Source organism: Acipenser ruthenus, chromosome 9 (assembly GCF_902713425.1).
Source record: "Acipenser ruthenus chromosome 9, fAciRut3.2 maternal haplotype, whole genome shotgun sequence".
Classification (NCBI taxonomy): Eukaryota; Metazoa; Chordata; class Actinopteri; order Acipenseriformes; family Acipenseridae; genus Acipenser; species Acipenser ruthenus.
The window spans coordinates 9,848,766-9,868,097 of record NC_081197.1 but is presented as its reverse complement, the minus strand read 5'-3'; the positions used below and the strand labels follow the sequence as shown (position 1 = coordinate 9,868,097).

Sequence of the window (19,332 nt, the reverse complement as noted above, 5' to 3'; positions counted from 1 at the left end):
ACACTTATGTAGGTATTTGTTATACATGGTTATAAACAATATATAAACATGTTATTAGTTGTGCTATTAACAATTATAGATTATGATTAGAAACAATACAACTATTATTGTACACTTTGCCATTGTTTTTATGTAACACTTAGGGATCTGTTATAAGTGGTTATAAACAATAACAAAAAGAAATGAATGGCAAAAGTGTATAATAACTCTATTGCAAAAACAAAGCAACCCCATACAATTGGTGAGGCAGACATATAACAACAGACAGACAGGTATAGAAAGACAGACAGACCTGAAAAGAAAGACTATATCCTTAAGGCTGACTATATCTGTTATAAGCAATTATAAACAATAATAAAAATAACAAGTGTATACTAATAGTCGTATTATTTCTAATCATATTATATAATTGTTACTAACATAATTAATAACATGTTTATAGATCACTTATATCGGATCCCTAAACTGAAGTGTTACTGTTTTTGCATTGCCATTGTCTAAAATCAGTTATAATGGATATAGTCTGTCTTGCCTTTTCAGGTCTGTTTGTCTTTCTATGCCTGCCTGTGCCTGTCTGTCTTTATATTGTCTCATCAATTGTATAGGACTGCTTTGTTTTTGCAATACAGTTGTGTGGAAGGGTGGTGGGTAATTCACTGACACACAGGACACAGAGAAATAATTCTGAAAACACCGCACAGGTGCCCAGTTTTATTATGACAGCTTACTTTCTTTTTAGCCCGCAGAGGGCGCTGTTGTCTGTGGTCTGCCGTACCAGCTATGGTAGCGACAGAGCCACAACTATACCGGGGCGGTACAGGGTACAGAGTTTTAAACAAAACACTAATCAAAAGGCGAAAGGAACAGGGAAAACAAAACACAGTAAACAAAACTACAAATAAAAAGTCCTGCGCTCGGCAGCTTCACCCCAACCGTCGCTACCCGCACGGCCCGGGTCTCTGTCCTACACTAGCGGCTCCCTCAGCCTGCTATACACTCTACCGGGGCTGCCCAAGAGTTTTCCCCGCTACCGCTAATTATTTTACTTATTTTTTTATTTATTTTTCTTGTTGGGATTTTCGTCCCGGCTCATTTTCTTCCAGCGCTTCCGCACCCCTTTTACGTCTCGGAGGGCAGACCTGAGGGAACAGCAGAATGTTAACTTATAGGGCCAGCAATTCCCCCAAGACCCGCCTCTCAGCCACTCAGAGAGAAGGAAAGTCCGTACACCCACTCTCCCACCTCTCCGTGTCACTGCCATGACTGACAGGCGGATATTGACGAGCCGCTGCCCTCTCCCTGCAGCACTATGAACACGTCAGAAGAGTCAGCACAGGTCTCCCCCTGTTACAAGTTGTTATACACTTTTGCCATTTCTTTTTTTTTGGTATTGTTTATAATCACTTATAATGGATACCTAAAGCGTTACCAGAAAACCTGTGTCATATCTAGCTTCTGTAACTGCACTGCTCAACTGAACAGTAACATAACTTAAAGTATAACAAAAAAAAAAATGTTGATAGTTTGATTGATTAACTTTGTAAGATTAATGGAAATATAGGTGGACAACGGCACATTGGGACAGTTAAGAAGTGTTTAATGGCTTGAAATGCATTTTAGTGACATTGCACAAATTAGTTGTATAGATCCACTTCAACTGCTTTGATTAGAATGATCACCCTAAGCAATCAGTAGCTTCTTTGCAGGAGAAAAGGCCATTCATTAAAAGAATGACAGAGCCTCCAATTATCCAATAAAGCAAGGACTCACACAGTGGACACTTTAGCCATTTAGGCAATTGCTGAGAAGGACAATCCAGGTTCATTCAAGCATAAGCTTTGTGTATAAGCCTAAAGGTAATGAGTTGGTGCATTTGATTTTTAGATGATGAGAAGGATTATAAACATCTACGATGATGTGCAGCATTTATGGAAAAGCTTGTAGTGACAAATATATTAGATGCTGTACATCATGTTGCTGTTTCGAAAAAAAAAAGACCAAATGCTCGTCCAACTCTTTAAAAGGTCAGTTGCTATTTAGTGTGGAGGCTTTCAAGATCTTTCATCAAAAAAAGAAAGACTGGAAACTCAGATTCTCAGCTAACAAAGAAGTGAGCAATCCCTGGTTTAGAATTCTGAAACGTATTCCACCGAGTTCAAAATTCCAAAGGCTGACATATTACTAAAACATGGCATAGTGGTAGGCTCTTAAAAGCATTTCTGAGCCTTTTAAACACTTTCTTTTGTTAAATCCCCCAGAGTTGCATGAAGCTTATTCAGAAATGAATTATTTTGTATTAATAGGTAGATTGGTTTTGTCTAATGCAGTTGAAAGCCTAATTTAACAGTACTTGGTGATTATACAGCAATAACCGCCTAAGTGGCACAGAAGAAAATGTCTTCCCGTCGTTCCTGGCCTTCACCCCTGTTCCTGGTTAAAAATGAATTTCAGATATTTCAGACTACACAGTATGTAGGTCTATATTTGGGTGCAAAATGGCTGCAGTGTTTGCCAACAGAAGTCCTGGCATTTTGCTATATCATTTACTTTCTTAGTAAAGTGCTATATACATCATTATTACAAATGATTACAGCCTTTTTTGTATCAATTGTACCCGTTTTTTAATTATATTTGAATTACCTACACCCACTTCTTACTGATCAGGACTAAACACTAAAGGGCAACCTTTACTCCCACTATCAAGCCAATGGCCCACACACCCAAAGCAATGAATATTGCTCAGCCTCTGAACCCTGGTGGTAAGGCCCAGTGTCTAGCCTCCACCAGTGGGGGTTATTGAAGCACAATTAAGTGCCAAGGGAATACATAGGTCAATGCAATGCTCCCCTATCCAAGATCAGCAGCTTAGCGATACCAAGATACAAAGAAGTAAGCTGCTACATTTACTAGATGAGCCACTGGGGACCTAACAGCTTCTATTTTTAAGTGACTGTAGATTGAGTAAAATAATCAGATTATTATTATTATTATTATTATTATTATTATTATTATTATTATTATTAGCAGACACACTTATGCAGGGCAACTTACAATTGTTAGTATGAGAACTGTAATATATTTGATAATTTATTTGGAAAGATTATCTACATCCTTAATGTAATTCATTTTCATTACAATACTCATATTGTGATCACTGTGTGTACATTGTTTTTCTGGAATCTGCTGTTTAATGCCTCAGATGGTTATATGAATGATAATGTAGTTCTGAAGCCAGTACCACTAAAAGTGCCAATACATTGATAATGACGGTCAGTTCCTCTTGGGTGCTTATATTTTACAAATTGAATTCCTCATTGTATTTCAGATTGCAATGACTCATTCTTATCTTTCAAGGCCAGTTTTGTGTCAATTTAGACCAATTTCCATTTTCTAAACTTCACGTCTCCTTCAGATTTGTTTTTCTTAAATCCTGTTCCCTTGTGCTTGGTTAATTTATGATCTCTAAGTAAATTCAAACCAATTGTAATTAACTTAATTATTTTCAAAAATTCTTGTGGAATAAATACATACTAATCCCACAGTAAATAATCAGCCTTTGAAAATCATATGCTGATTGCATACATTAACACCATTATCACACATTTCACACAGGATCCTTCTTCATCTCAAGGGGGCTTTCAGGCCAAATACAATATAACAAGTATGAAGGTAAAATGCATCCCCTGCCATGGCTGTAAATTCAGAATCAGAGCTATCGGTATAACAGAAAGGGTGATGATTATGACATAGGACCAGAGGACACCGTGGAAATGATGTGGAGTTACAGCAGATGCAGAACAGAGGGCAGTAGTAGACACTTCTTTAGACAAAAAGTTGTAAACGTATTGGATCGGTTACCTAGCCATGTTGTTGATGCTGAATTAGTGGGATCACTAACGAACCAACTTGACAAAGTCTTGAGATCAATCAGCTACTAGGAACTGGATGAGACAAATGGCCTCTTTATTGTACATGTTCTGAAATTGTTCTTATATCAACATTATGTTCAGAGAAATATAGAATAAGAAATGACAATGAATAGCTTAATGACAATTGGGTAAGTGGTATTAAGTGTGTAAGTATGACAGACAGCTAGCTGTACTGACATAGAGACAACAATCTACTCCCAGTAATAAACCTTCCAGATATATGCAGATATATGTGTGACATATAGATGGACAAATCTAGACAGACAGAAACCCCCATAAATCATCATCTAATGCTTGCCATAATTAGGGCCCTGCGTTTTTCACAACTTTTTTTTCACCTGAAATTCAGTCCTAACCCTCCAGATGTACATGTAGCCACTCCAGCTAAACTGATCTAAAGAATAATGAAGTAATCAACCCATAACATTCTGGCTAATTGGAAAACACCCCCTAATTACGAGGGACAATTATTGCCATTCTAGAAATTGAGACTTAGAACGAATATACGCACTGACAAGCACGAAACAATGATTTGAGAGATTGCACACAGCAATATCCACGTGGTGTGCTGCACACTGATGGGTATAAACTTGTTTTGAAAGCCATTATGTTAGAATTCATCGAACGTATAATAAAGTTGCAGAATTAAACCCACAACATGTTTTAGTTTGGATAACAAATCCCTCCCATCAGATTGTATTCCAGGGTTTGATGCTTACTGTAAATCAGAAATGGAGGGATATCAACTATATAAAAGGTAGTGGGATTTCTTTGACCGAATTTTAGAGAAATTTCCCAATTTAGCAAGAAAGGCTAAAATCTATTTGTCAGTTGTTAGCAATTCTGTGAATGCTGAAAGAAGTGATTCTTCATGGACACATTTTCACAGAGCAACTTCAATCCACGAAACAAGACCGGCTTAACCAGCTGACGATGCTTACGTTTAATAGCAAAATATAATGCACACGAATTGAGAATGGATTTGTTTGTCTTTCATGCAAACATAAGTAACACTTATGGGCTTCTTATGAACAACCTTTTTTTCTTATATTATATTCAAAGGACAAACAAAACAAAGACAAAATAAATAAGCACAGCTTACATATGTTACAGAATCTATCACATGCCCATATTCTAATAAATGGTTATAATATCTGTACTGTTCAGAGACCGGTGACAGAAACGGGAAATCTATTTAAAAAAAAAACAGTATCTTCTGTTCTGTTGACGAAATATACAGTATATTTGTGCCCGGTGAGATCCAGATATCAAGAACATTTTTATATATATATTTTTTTTACGAAATGATTTGCGTAAAAGTGTACTGGTAAATTAAAACCTATAAATAATGTATTTACACTTATGAGTTCTCTGAAATAATACATACTGCTTATACATACTTTGTAGTGATGGGATGACCAATTCAAATGGTTAAAGTAACGTAATGATAATTGTTTAATGATTGCTCATTATGTGGATTACTGTGCAGGCAATATCTTGGGGCTGTAGGACCAAATTACAGGTTAAAAAAACAAGTCGTGCAAAACGCAGGGCCTAGCCATAATGTATGCTGAATATTGTTAATACCAATTTTTTTTTTTATCACAATTGGACAAGCGGTTTCCCAGATATATGGGAAAATGTAAAGTATGATGTAAGTATGACTGCCTCCATTACATCCTGCTGGGGATAATAATATATATTTTAAAGTAGGTTGCGATCACTCTGCCCTACCTTGAACAATGAGGTGCACCTGAGAGGTCTTGGGTTGCTGCTTGGTCTGAATGGAGCAGGTATATGCTCCCTCATCGTACACGTCCACTTTCTGGATCCGGAGGCTGTACTCCAGCTGTCCTTTCGTCACCAGGTCCACTCGGGGGTCCAGGGACCACTTGTCCTCTCCAGCAAAGATTATGTTGGAGCGGTTCAGCCAGGCAACTTTTGACACTTTGTCATCAACATAGCACCTGGGGAAAAAAGATAAAACGACCGTAAGATGTTGTTCCAACTGTAAATATTTAATAAGGGCATTTCATCATTTACATACAGCTGTGTGTTCCTTTATATTTCAATGCCAGCTGTAATTTTTCAATTCAGAACTCCCTGGCTAGATAACCAGGTCCCACAGGTGAAAGCCAAAGTCTAATGCAAAGGGATTTTTCAATGCGCCACCCAGATATATACACAGCTCATTTACAGTAACTCAGAAAAGTCTGGTTAACAAGCATCCACAATACATGAGTTTCAGGTCTTGTGAGTTATTCAGTCCTCACTCATGTAAATAACTACCGTACTTAATGAACATTTTGGAATGTCCTCTAAACAGCAACCATCTGACCAAACACAGCACTTTTTTAATATGTTTTGGTTCAGTTGTTACCTGTTTAAAAAGCTGTCAAAGTAAAACAAAAATGAGTGGCTTCTTACAAGAACTGTTTTTTTATCCTGTTGGGATCTGATTTAGATTGAACAAACAGATTTAGTTTTTGGTCTATTAGTCAAAGACTGATAACAGTACGTTGGTAACTTGAGTGTACGGCTCTTGAGAGAATCACTGGAGCTACTGATTATCCTGGCACTATGTTTGAGATTGTCAGTGTGGTTTTAACACTTGGTGAACACAGTCTCCGGCTTTAGATAAGTCTCCTTAAATTCTCTTCATTCATCTCCATGCTACAGTCACTACAAACTGAAACTGTTTTCAAAGCAACACTATCACTTCTTATCAAGACACCAGAAGTTTCAGATAACACTATAATGCAGGAAACCAGGAGTATTCAGCCAACAAGAATTCATTTCACCTGGATTTGGCTTTCCAACCATTCCAGCAGGTATGATCCGTCACACACCATTATTATCAAGTATTTATACCATAAGTTTAAAAGAAGTGGCATAGTTTAATGGCACATTAGAATGGATATACTGTACAATATGGCAGTCTTAACAGATATTTAAAAATTCACTTGACAAAATGTTTGTCTTCCAGACAAAGACATGAATAGCCTTTGAATTATATTGTTATAACTGAGTAAATTACCAATGGTTCCTGATCTTATAGGTAACAGCATGGTAACTTCTTACACAAATAGTTATGTATGCCCCTCAATCTACAGTTTCTTTAAGTCAAAACCTCTTTCTAATGCTATAGGTACAATAGTAGCATAGACTGTAAAGCCTTAATTTATGGCAAGATGGCTAACCTAAGGAATCATGCATTATTTCTATAAAGTCAGTGGTAATGAATGCTTGCAGCTGTACTTGACAAGTGACACAATATAAGTCCTACAACTTCTGTACACACCACTTCAATTCACTTTGATTTTCTGGTCTGGTGTTTTATTGTTCAGACTTTTCATGTTCTCATTCCATTAGTTTCATTGATTTAACTATGCTACCAAATATATAATTTAAGACATGTTTTCTTAATTTAGTAAGGACATTTTCTAGACAGCCCTAAAAATGCAGACCTGTATTGAACAACATTTTAGTTACACAGAATGAACCCTTGAAGCCAATGTTTGCAAACAACTAAATTCCTGCACACTATGCCTATCAATTTACAAGTGCAATAAAACATTGTTGTAATCATACTCAGTCTGTGTAAAAATAGATTCATTTTCTAAACTTTTACCTGCATTTTTCCAAGCATTTATTTGACTATTTAATATCCATCAGTGGTTTCGCTTGTGTGAAGTTGTTGGGTGAAAACACCCTAGAACCATACAGAAAATTGTTTTTAAACATATCACACATGTTTGTCTGACTTGTCACAAATGTGTGGTGGCTCATAATTTGAGATCAGTGGAAGACATCTTCAAAAAGGCTGCCACTGCCTGTCACTAAAGCCACATTGGCCAAGGATGCATTCAACGTTTTCAACTGAATTGCAGGAAGGTTTATAGGAAGAAGTTAGGAAATGCTACCCTGAACGTTCTAAACAGTTCTACATGCTGTGCATCTCCTGAGTAACAATACCAAAATTGCATTTGCTTCATGTTCATACACTTTTAATGTATTGCTGTGTTCCACTCTTCACTGCCTTCAAATCATACATGACATTTTTTATGGAATGTCCCAGTATTATTGGAAAGTGAACCACAGGCTTTTTATTTATCACCATGCATTTCATAGTGTTTAAAAAAAATATATAACATTAACACGGATGGGTTTGGTGCATGTTGTAATGACAAAAGAGAAGTATTATGTGACACATTTCTCCAGGCAGGTTGATAGCATGTTTTCTCACCAACCACAGCACAAGGCTCAAGGACTACAGCCCTCCTGGGATTGCTGCCTAACAGATTCACAATACCCTCAACAAGCATACAGCATACAGGGTATTCAAGAAAGACTTTAAGCCTTTCTAGACAGATTCAGCCTCAGCCAGTTATTGAACCTACAGAATCCCAGACGGTTTCCTTGGCACAGACCAAGTGCTACAGTATTACTGTAGTATATCAAGGGGAAATATACACAGTAAGTACACAGTATTGACAGTCGTAAGATTCAATATCCTTTTCAGGTAATCATTTAAACAGTATAACAAAAGTGCTTTCCTCTGCTCTACCTGCACAGAGCAGAGTGATGCTGTTAAGTGAGAAATAGACTTGTTCTGCTCTACAGATACTGAAGCAGATCAAATATGCTTTAAATGCACATAAAAAATGACTATAACTACAAGATGACTGTAAAAACGGCCAGGCTAATGAAAAGTAGGGCAAGTGGGTTTTATAATGATAGCAGATACTCTTTCAGTTTAACCAATGTAGCCTAGAGCAGCCGGCTCTACCTCCTGCCCACCATGTAACACAAGAAAAATTGGAAGCTATTCCAGCAAATCCCTTCCCCATCAATTATTCCTGCTCTCCTTTATAATCATGGTCCCGTCTTTAACACAGCCCCTTATTTCCCTGTCTCCCTGCTCTGTACTTCTTTTTATTACTGTCATCTATTCCTCTTCCCGTGGGTGTGTGTGTGATGGATACGGGGCACAGTGTGTTGGGTTTTCGCCTAGGGACAGCCTGCTGTGGCAATTGAGCCTTAGCTAGAGTCTAATGAGACACCAGAAACACCAGACACACACCAGACCAGACTGCACACCCCAAATGGGTGTCACTCATCTCTGTGCTTGGGACTGTCATTTTATAAATATGCGTGGATCAGCATAAGGAACTAATGGCAGAGCTTCCTGGTTGAAAGAAGATGAAAGAGGAAGAGATGCTGGAAAACCACTAGGAAGCAGGAAACAGCGACAGGTAATTCAAGTCTGTTCAGTTGAAAGCAATTTTCGCCAACCTTTTTGCACAGACTAATAGGGAGGTGCTGGTGCCATCACCAGCTTCTGTAACTAAACAAAGTGCAACACAGTACTAGCAGAACAAAGCACACTATTTATTTTTTTCTGTAGCTAGGGTATTTAAAAAAATATTTCACAAGCCATTAAACTAAATGTCAATCTGGTTTTGTCCAGGGAAACATAAGTTAATTATTAATGGTTGTTTACTTGTTTTATTAATTCAACTCTACTTAAGCAGAAGGCAGAACCACTTTCAAATCTTATTTTCAAGAATGCCCTGTCCCTAACTTCCCCTGTGTAAACAGATTTTAAAATATCATATTCACATTTAACAAAATAAGTGAATCAAAATTATAGTGGAGCTGTAAGCATATTGGAGTTACAAAGATTTGGTACTTAATACAACTATTGCAGCACTGCAATAGTTATAGCTGTATTGTATTTGTATTTAATTAATGCCTTAGGCAATTAACAGAAGCAATATAACTGCACTTACTGAGACCAAAAACATTTTTTGCTTAAGGCTGACAATGTGTTGAATTCAGATTTATGAAAAATAGTTCCACACGTCTATGTCACCACCATGTCCAGTTTGCTAGTTATAATGTGTTGGTTAATGAATTTCCTTCCAGTTCCCACAGAACTAGCACATTGTCAATCTTTTTTTTTTCTTCATAAAATGGCCTAGATCTGAAATTAGGCATTTCAGAAAATCCCAAACCATATTATAAAATAATTTCACTGCTTCAACTTGTTGGTTGTTTTAAAATATTTTTTATGATGTTGAGGTTGTTAAGTATCTTTGGGGCAACATTTGCAGTTGGTTAAAAAAAGAGCCCTGTAAGTAAGTTTGATTAGAAAACTACTAAAGAAATACGGTGATGGTCGTCATGGCAGTTATAGAGCCACAGGAAAACGCGTGAAAACCCTTTTATGTTTTTTAAATGCAGCTTCTTCCGAAGAATATTTGATGATATTTGTTGCTTCAAGGAGAGTTGCCTTTCCTGTGAAAAAAAGAAACCCAAATAGAAAGCCTGAAGGAATTAGATGTATTGATTGGGAATGATGGCCTGAATTCAGTCGTGATGCTATTCATTTTGTAAGCACCATGCCCAGACCATGCACTTTGTCCTGACCTCAAGATTTGCTTATGTAATGATGCTACATTCTATTGATATCCTGGGTGTTCCAAAATGGTTTTGTCTTCATATGGGGAGTAAGCTACTGTTCATGATTAGTTCTCCCATTACATTACAGTTGGAAGCATTAAAATGATCTCTTGGTGATACAGAGAATTGAGTTTAGCAATGGGATATGGAGCTTGCTTTCATCGTTTTAGTTGCTAGATGGTTCCAAGTTGATTCTGTTGTATTCCTCTCAGAAAATATTTCCATTGCCTTCAATAGGGACCATAATTTCATTAAGTTTATCTAACGTACAAAAAATGATACAATCATTTAGGTCACTCTACATGGATGAGTTCTACAATATGGGATGCACACAAGCTGTTTAGTGATCTGGAACAGAATAGGCTCTTAAGAAATGTCTAATGCTTGGGTCAATTCATTTTCTTAATTTTTGTGCCTTTATATGCAATATATTTGCATGTACTTAAAAAGATATGCAGTATATAATGTCCATTCTCTACATATTGTGTATGTTGGACAAAAAAGGATCTACAGTGTCAATTGCTAGGAAGGCTCCTTCTCCTTGATTTTACATTAACATTGGCTTTTTTCTCTTCATAGTGTATTACATGCTCTGAAGAACTATTTCTGCAGAAATATAATGAAACATCATAACAGATCATACTACACCCAAGAGAGCCTTTTGATTGCATTATTTCAATGAATAATCACTAAGGATTTATTTAAATACACTAAAATCTAGACGTGGTGGTTTAATGATTATTACCATCCTTTATATATTTAAACACCATTCACACAGTTGTCTCCTGTTTTATTATATATGCAACACTCTTCCAAATGATTATATATTGCACCCTGCATACATGTGCATGTAGTTATGCTCTAGTAACCTAAACAAAAACGTGCAGCCAAATGGATAGTGTCAATTTCCTAAACCTACAATTCTACACAAATTAAATAAAAAGTATTCTCTATAATTAGTATCATAAAAATACCTATATCAGGAATAACCATGACCATTGACCATTGCTGAATAAACCAGTCAGTAGGATGGGGAACATCTCTGTATAAGGGAATTTTGTCACAAGTGTTCATACCAACCATTGACATTTTTATTTAAGAGGAAAAAGGTTGATGAAGAGAACACCATTAAGTGACTCATATACTTGGCCTAATGTGATGCATTTAAACTGATTCTGCAGCTGAAGGGAATTCTAAGATGATCCGGGTATGATTTTTTAAAGTAGGTGACATTTTTTGACTGTATCAATATAAATTATCAATATATACTGTATACTAAGACTGGGTAGCCTACATTCACCATTTTAATACATAGCAGTTTGGTAGGCAAAAAAAAAAAAAAAAAAAATGACACAAACAATCAAACAAACAAAAAAGAATAAGCAGCATACTGAAATATAAATGTAATATTCTGTAATGAATAATCACTCAAATATGTAAGCACATCAGAGACGCAAGATGAACGATGGCAGGTTAAATAATCTAACTAGGGAATGAGCTCAGAGGCTGGGCAGTCTCACTTCACCCTTTCTCCCTTATAAATGACTTTTGACTTAAGCACTAATAAGAGCTTTTGTCAAACTATAGTAAGTCTGAATCTGCAACAACATTTTCTACCTGCTATATAAAGCAATCCACAAACAGAGTTTAAGATAACTCTGCAGTTATGAGTGCCAGAATGCAAACCAGGTGTGTTTTTTTTGTTTGAGTAAAAACTTTGAAGCCAGGAATACACTGAGTGCATAAACAAGAATTTGTTTATAATGGGAGAACTAATCATGAACAGTAGCTTACTCCCCATGTGAAGACAAAACCATTTTGGAACAACCAGGATATCAATAGGAGATGTCAGCATCCCTATTTAAAATACTGGATAGAGTGTACTTTCTGTGGATGTAAGGGTTGCTTCATTGGATGCTCATGGTAGCATACCCACAGTGTCACAAGCAACATCTGGATGCATAGCCTTTGTAAATCAGCCTGTAATCTATTGGTACAATATTCTAATTACATGCAAGAGAAAATCATTTAATTAAAAAAAAAAAAAATCTCGACCATTAATCATTTTGTAGAATACAAATGGCAGAAACAGACAAACCCATATTTCTCACTCTCTCACAGAAAAGAACAGTGTTTTTACCAATTGCTATGGATGTGAAAAATCCATAACTCTTTGAAGGCCTTGTCGTAATCATGTAATTTTGCCATCTGATGGCAAGCTGTATCTAGGCATTGTATCAATAGAAACTGCACAAGCAATGTTTCACCACAGAGTGGCGATGTGTACTATTTAAAAACAAAAACAGCAACAAAGTGATACCTAGGGGATGATAAAATAAAAAAAAACCTGTAAACTAATTGCAATGTTATCCTTGTCCATCTCTAATAAAGCAATCCACAAGATCCTGGCACTCACTTCTCTTTCTCTCCCACAGAGAGACATGAACTAAACCTAGACGAGATACGGGCTCAACACAATCCCTTACAAACAGTACAGTTAATGAGTTGATCATCCTCCCAGCCTGTGGTTACAGATTGAGGAGTCATGACATGTATGTCAATGCCAAGCTCAGCTTTATTGAAAACAAACAAAAAAAATCAATACATTGTTCTGTAGTTTAAACAGTCTTATCCCTATCACATCCTCCCAGTATCAATTACATGAACATTGGGATTTACACTACCAATAATACACAAAGGGACTATTCAATTGATCTTAACAGTGGCAGATCTTAATACCACCGCAATTCACAGTTGTTACTGAAATAAATACACTGAAGAACCTCATTTGCACATTTTTAACTGCAGGCATCCAATAAAGACAGTTTATGGCCTCGGTATGCCAGTACTACAGTAAAAATGGCAGCGCACCAGATGACACAAAGTGAAAGTTAATTGCCATTGATTGGGACTCAATTGGAAATGTGACGGAGCAGGTTATGAAAGGATATATTGGCTACTTGCTGAAATACTTCTTAAAGACATTAACGAGTACTAGTAATGAGTATTCTGCATACCCCATACTGAATACACTATGTTTTTGTTTTGTTTTTTTGGTGTAAGGATAGAAATAAGACTCACATTGCATAGCAGTTCCATACCAAGTTTTACTATATAATATATTCCTGAGCTTGACAACTAGACACTGGGGCATCCCACTAACAGTGAAACCTGGAGGCTCAGAATGCTCTGATATAGGTATCTGTATCCATCCTTGTGCCTTGTAAACAAAGGATACCCAATGATTTGAAGGCAGGCAAAAGTATTCTTTAGTAATTTGAATATTTCTTCCCATTTCAGTCAGGAAAGATGTGTATTTTGTTTATCCCCTTATTTGGTTCTTCTATATTATGTGGGCTACATACTGGTATATCCAAGCAAACACAGCTTGAAATATATTCAGGAGGAAAAAAAAAAAAACACCACATTCATGTTCACCTGCAGTATCAAAAGTAATCCATATCAATTTGTTTATAAGGTATTGTTATTAAAACAAACCAAAAAAAAATGCTTTGAAGTAAGCTTCCCTGCCACCAGATTTCATATGTAATGTATGAACTGATGTCTGAAATATCTAAAAGGAAATATGATGAACATGTTTTAATATTCCTCAACTCTAAAGAATATTCAACATGAAAAACACATCTTTTCCCCAAAACTATTTCTACAAAAGCAATCGGCCATTCAGTCTGAATATTCACAGATTATTATGGAACTGGTAAGACAAATGCTTTTATTCTACTGCTTTCTGATACTTTCCCTTTTGTATCATGAGGATTACAACTCAAGGTTTAGTCCAATGGACAAAAACATTTGGTAAATAGTAAGTACTGCAGACAAAAGCTTCAACTCCTGGCTGTAATTCATATTGTAATAATGTCTTTATTTTTATATAGCACCTTTCATTGTGGACCACCATCACAAAGCACTTTACAGAGGTAGGCTGTGAACTGTGCATTATGTGCAGAGTCACTTACAATAGGACATTGATTTAACATCTCATCCGCAGGACGGAGCACAAGGAGGTTAAATGACTTGCTCAGGATCACACAGGAAGTCAGTCAGTGGCAGCAGTGGGATTTGAACCAGTGACCTTCTGGTTACAAGCCCTGGACTTTAACCACTGGACCACACTGCCTCCTTTGACTTTCAATCTTTAGGTTAAGTTCTCCAGTATGCATCACACCATAAGCAGTGGCATTCCTTTACTGTACTTGTATCTGTTTTCCAAGAGGATGTCCATTATTGATATTTTATTATCCTAGCTGTACTACTGCAAAGTGACTTAGAGTCCTGGATGTCAAGCAATTTGAGAGCACCACAGGTAAACAATAATGTTTTCAGTAAATACATTTTCTCTTTTATTATTTTGACAGCCATAGGCCACCACAGGTTTTGACCCACAGGCATACTGTGCAATGCTGGCTGATCACCCAGCAGGCCCATATTACAGTGTACTGTTGAATGACAGATTCAATCTGCCATTCATAGACATGAAAAACATGTTATTTTCTCTGAACAAATACTTTACAGTGGACACAGGGCTTTTGACACTGCCGTACTTTAATAACCTGGGACTGTTTCTAGTAAAGTGGTGCTCAGCTGCTTCCACAGCATCCTTACAATGGTAGTTGGTAATTATTCCTCCTATGCTTCTCTTCCCTTCTATTGGCCAATGTACTAAAGAGTTCAGCCACCTTTTGCCTTGAGAACCGTTGTTCAAAGCTCTCCTTTGCTTCTTTCAAATGTGAATTACGTGTTTTTCCGTTGAATGTTACTTTAAATATGAAAGGGGCTTTAGATATGGCTTAATCACACATTATAGCTTTACAGCACTATGTGTAACAACATTTTCTATCTAAGGTTAAATAAACACTGTCATGAGCCACTTCCACACACAAATGCCGCTACTGAGCCGTCTCAGACAGCACAGCATGAAATTGTGCAATCTATGCTGGTATAATACTGTCATAACCCTTTCACACAGCCAAAGGGATCATGTGAGTACATGGACACTGCTGTTAAACGTTGTTTGACACTGGGAATTCTCAAGGAGAATGAACTTGCATGTTTTTCAGCCGACCAGGCAGCATTCAGATTTGTTTTGGTTCAAACTTATTTTCACTTCGTTTATTGTTACTTAAGTGGTTAAGTCAGTGAATGCAAAACAAAATGCAGAGATGGAGGGGCGACACTAAAGCAATTCACAATAAACAAAAGTGGGCTGCTTTTCAAATCTACAAACTAGTTTCATTTAGTCACAACAGTCTCACATATGTCTCTGAAAATAATTCAGGAGACACACTGTATTGGCAAATGTCATGCAGCTCAAACAATGAAACCTAGGCAGCTATTTCAAAAAGCAATCAACCATAAATATCCAAGAGAGGCTAGGGTTTAGATTGACTAATAATGAGCATTTGCAGAGTTTTTTGTCCACCTTTCAGATTTGTAATTCTAATTTTAGAATATATTTAATTTGTAATTCTCATGCAAGCAATCAAACGTAAGAAATTTTGTTTATTAAGCTTGTTTTGTAAATACAATTAAAAAAGTGTGTGCTGGAATCTGTTACTGTACACGTCAACAAATAAAAGGCAAACGGACCCATCAAATGAATAGAGGTGCTGCAAAAAATCAGCTTGATTCATTTGATGTTACATTCCCTACAGAGCTACATGCATTACTGTATATTACATCAAAGATGATTTGTATGCTGGTGTATATATTTTCAATGTACTGGGGACTATACAGTATATGGCACTCATATTGCATAAAAAGCTCATGCGTTAAAGGCAAGTTGCTTGTGATGTAAGTGTTAACAAACTATCCACAGAGGTCTTTCATTTTTAGCAATACTGGAGGACAGCTGGGATATGGCTGGCTTGTGAGTAAGTAATAGGTAAAATAGTTTATAGCTGTGAATAAATCCATACATCTGATGGTGTACAATTTACAATTGTTGTTTGTATTTCACATGCACATAGACCGACTGTATTCTTTCAAAATCACCAGTGATCTATATCATTGTTTAAAGCTGGTGTTTGATAACGTTTCACGGAAGTGATAATGGAGGCTGTGTGGTCCAGTGGTTAAAGAAAAGGTTCTGTAACCAGGAGGTCCCGGTTCAAATCCCACCTCAGCCACTGACTCACTGTGTGACACTGAGCAAGTCACTTAACCTCCTTGTGCTCCGTCTTTCGGGTGAGACGTAGTTGTAAGTGACTCTGCAGCTGATGCACAGTTCACACACCCTAGGTCGCCTTGGATAAAGGCATCTGCTAAATAAACAAATAATAATAATAATAAAGAAACATACGTGACAGTTCCATACAATGTAGCAAAACAGCAAGTATTACAAATGTAATTCAAGCTTTAGTATAATACATTCTATAACTTATATATGTATAAATAGCTTGAGAATAAAGCCCTATATGTGCACTGAAAAAAAAGATCTGCAGCATAGTTTCACTTTAACATAATGAGCAAAAAACATAAAAAGCATATCATTTTTCAAATAATGGTGCACATAAACAGCAGTGTGCTTGGTAAAGCTACATTTCAGTCACTCAGAGGCATGCTGTTATATCTTGCAGTGAGAGAATAGAAAGTACTTTTGATTTAACACAGTGTAATAAATCACCCAAACACATCCCCTTACGTGGCCCTTTCTACTGTTTAATGAACTTGAAAGCCCCTCACAGCGATTTCTAATTACTGTCCCTATGCATACTTTCAGTAGTACAGTACTTCATTTTTATTAGTATTTCAGAAACATGCCACTGGAAACAGCTGAATATTAAAACTAAAGGAACACTTTAGTAATTTAAAAAAGACACATGCTAAGCTAATTGCATGGTGTTAGTTATGAGATGAAGACCGTGCCACTGTGTTATGGTGTTTTTAGTGCTTAGGGGCACTATTTTCAACTCTGCTACAATGTTAAGGTATGATTTACTGTACATAATCATTATATGTTCGGACAAATTGGTAGCCAGTTGTGCTTACTTAGAAAAAAAGAACTGGACAGTGAAAATTTCTTGAAAATGCAGCTCTTTCTTTTTCTGATGGGTTTAACTGTTATACCCCAGTCATAGTGTTGTTGAGTCATTGTGGGGAACACACAAAAGATTCTTGATGACAAAAAACACAATACAGTAAGAAATATTCAGGGACACTGTGGAAAGCGATTCTTTTCATGAACTATGGCGTCATTTGTTCTTGTGCACTTTTACATGCGTGATAAAAAGTTGTAGTTATGAAAATAAAACACCTCTAACACTGCAGCCCTTAGTGTTTTTGTTTGTAAATGTATATAAAAACAAGCTTTAATACCCTGTTTATACTTGACACCTTTAGGCTGGCTCTAAGCTGACCTAACGTTAGCCTTCCCAGAGAGAGGGCTTCAAGCCCATATACTGTAGTTCAGTCGAAGTTCAATTATAAACTCAGCAGACACCTTGGGAACGGGAAGCATAAACACACTCCGGTGCAGTGGTGGTGGGGGAGAGCGGTCAAAAAGAGAAGGTAATGCTCCAAACATAAGACCGGAGAGATCAGAGGCTTTGTGGATGGATTTTTTTTTTTTTTTTAAATGTTTTTGTCTTTTCTTAAAGTTCCACTCCTGTACAAGATCCAGAATAATTATGTTGGTAACCACTAACAGAAGTCTACTAGTACAGTTGTCCTGCGTTATACCGCCCCCCTTTATAATGCCACCCTCGCATACCGCCAGTTATTCTCTCTGAACAAATGTCATTAATATAAATACAGTGCTATTTTTACCCGTTATATCACCACCCCACTATCCGCCACCCGCCAACTTCCCAAGCCAAGCAAACATAAATATAAGCATTGTAGTTTCTCTCATTGTAGCGCCAGCGAAATAATAATGGTCAACTAAAACAACAACATTATGCAGTTAACCTTTGACTCGCTTTCCTAATTCGTTGTTAACTGAACGTTCATACCAATGTCATCAACACTCCCGCTCCCAAAACAAAACAGAAGTACAAAATGGCGAGAAAGAGGTTTGTTTGTTTACATGCACGTTTTGCACAAATGAAGGCTGACTTAAACTAAAGCATCAGTTTTGTAAACAGCAGAATAGTTTTTTTTTTGTTTGTTTGCTTTTCGTTTGCATGTACATATTCAACATTTTTTTTAACTGCTTGAAAAATAATGCTGTTGAGCTTAAATTGCTTTGTGAAATAAATAGATAAAAGTAACCATGTATGTTTCATACAGATGGGAAAAGTCCATAAAACGTCACTAGTAGACCTACTGTAGTTTTTAAAAAAAGATTAATGTTTTTATTAAAATGGCCTGGATATACCGTACAATGTTTGAATTTACTGCAAACATAGAAGGTTGTGTGTGTGTTTTGTTTTTTTTTGACATTCACTATAACGCCACCCTCGCTTATTGCCTTTTTTTTGCCCATGGACCTTACCTGGCGGTATAAAGAGGGTTGACTGTACTAGCAAAGTAGATCTGATCTGATTTGCTGTGTTATACTGTTTACCTCATATGCTACTTACGTATTACTTTCATACTTTATTACCAACTGTAACTACTTGATCATTTCCTGCATACTTCAATAACAATATATGAACCAGCATATCTTTAATGAGACCTCCCAGCTGGCAACTACTAATAACCTTAAAGGGCACCAATACTATAACAGCAAGTTGATTTTCAAAGGGTCTTTTAAAAGGAAAGCATTTGGCATCAATAGATCAGGAATTCCATGACTGCACTGTAGACAAGGACACTATATCTTTTCTACAAAGATATATTTTAAAACATGGTGATGTACCTCATAATGTGTTGTGTTAGTTTTGGCCTGTGCCATATTTAAACGTTTCATGTACCAATTCCATGGGTATTTTACATTTATTTTTATTATTATTTTTTTTATTATAATCGTTGTTCAGAA

The 19,332-nt window shown here is 36.6% G+C and overlaps 1 protein-coding gene across 3 annotated transcripts in view; it reads right to left on the bottom strand.

Moving 5' to 3' along the window:
- Positions 1 to 19,332, bottom strand: part of LOC117962455 (limbic system-associated membrane protein-like) — a 617,235-nt gene that overhangs the window by 91,185 nt on the left and 506,718 nt on the right. For all 3 annotated transcript variants that reach the window (XM_059031079.1, XM_034923602.2, XM_034923603.2), the window contains one exon: positions 5,664 to 5,896. In XM_059031079.1, the coding sequence (XP_058887062.1) occupies positions 5,664 to 5,896 (233 nt within the window). The remainder of the gene's footprint in view (positions 1 to 5,663; positions 5,897 to 19,332) is intronic.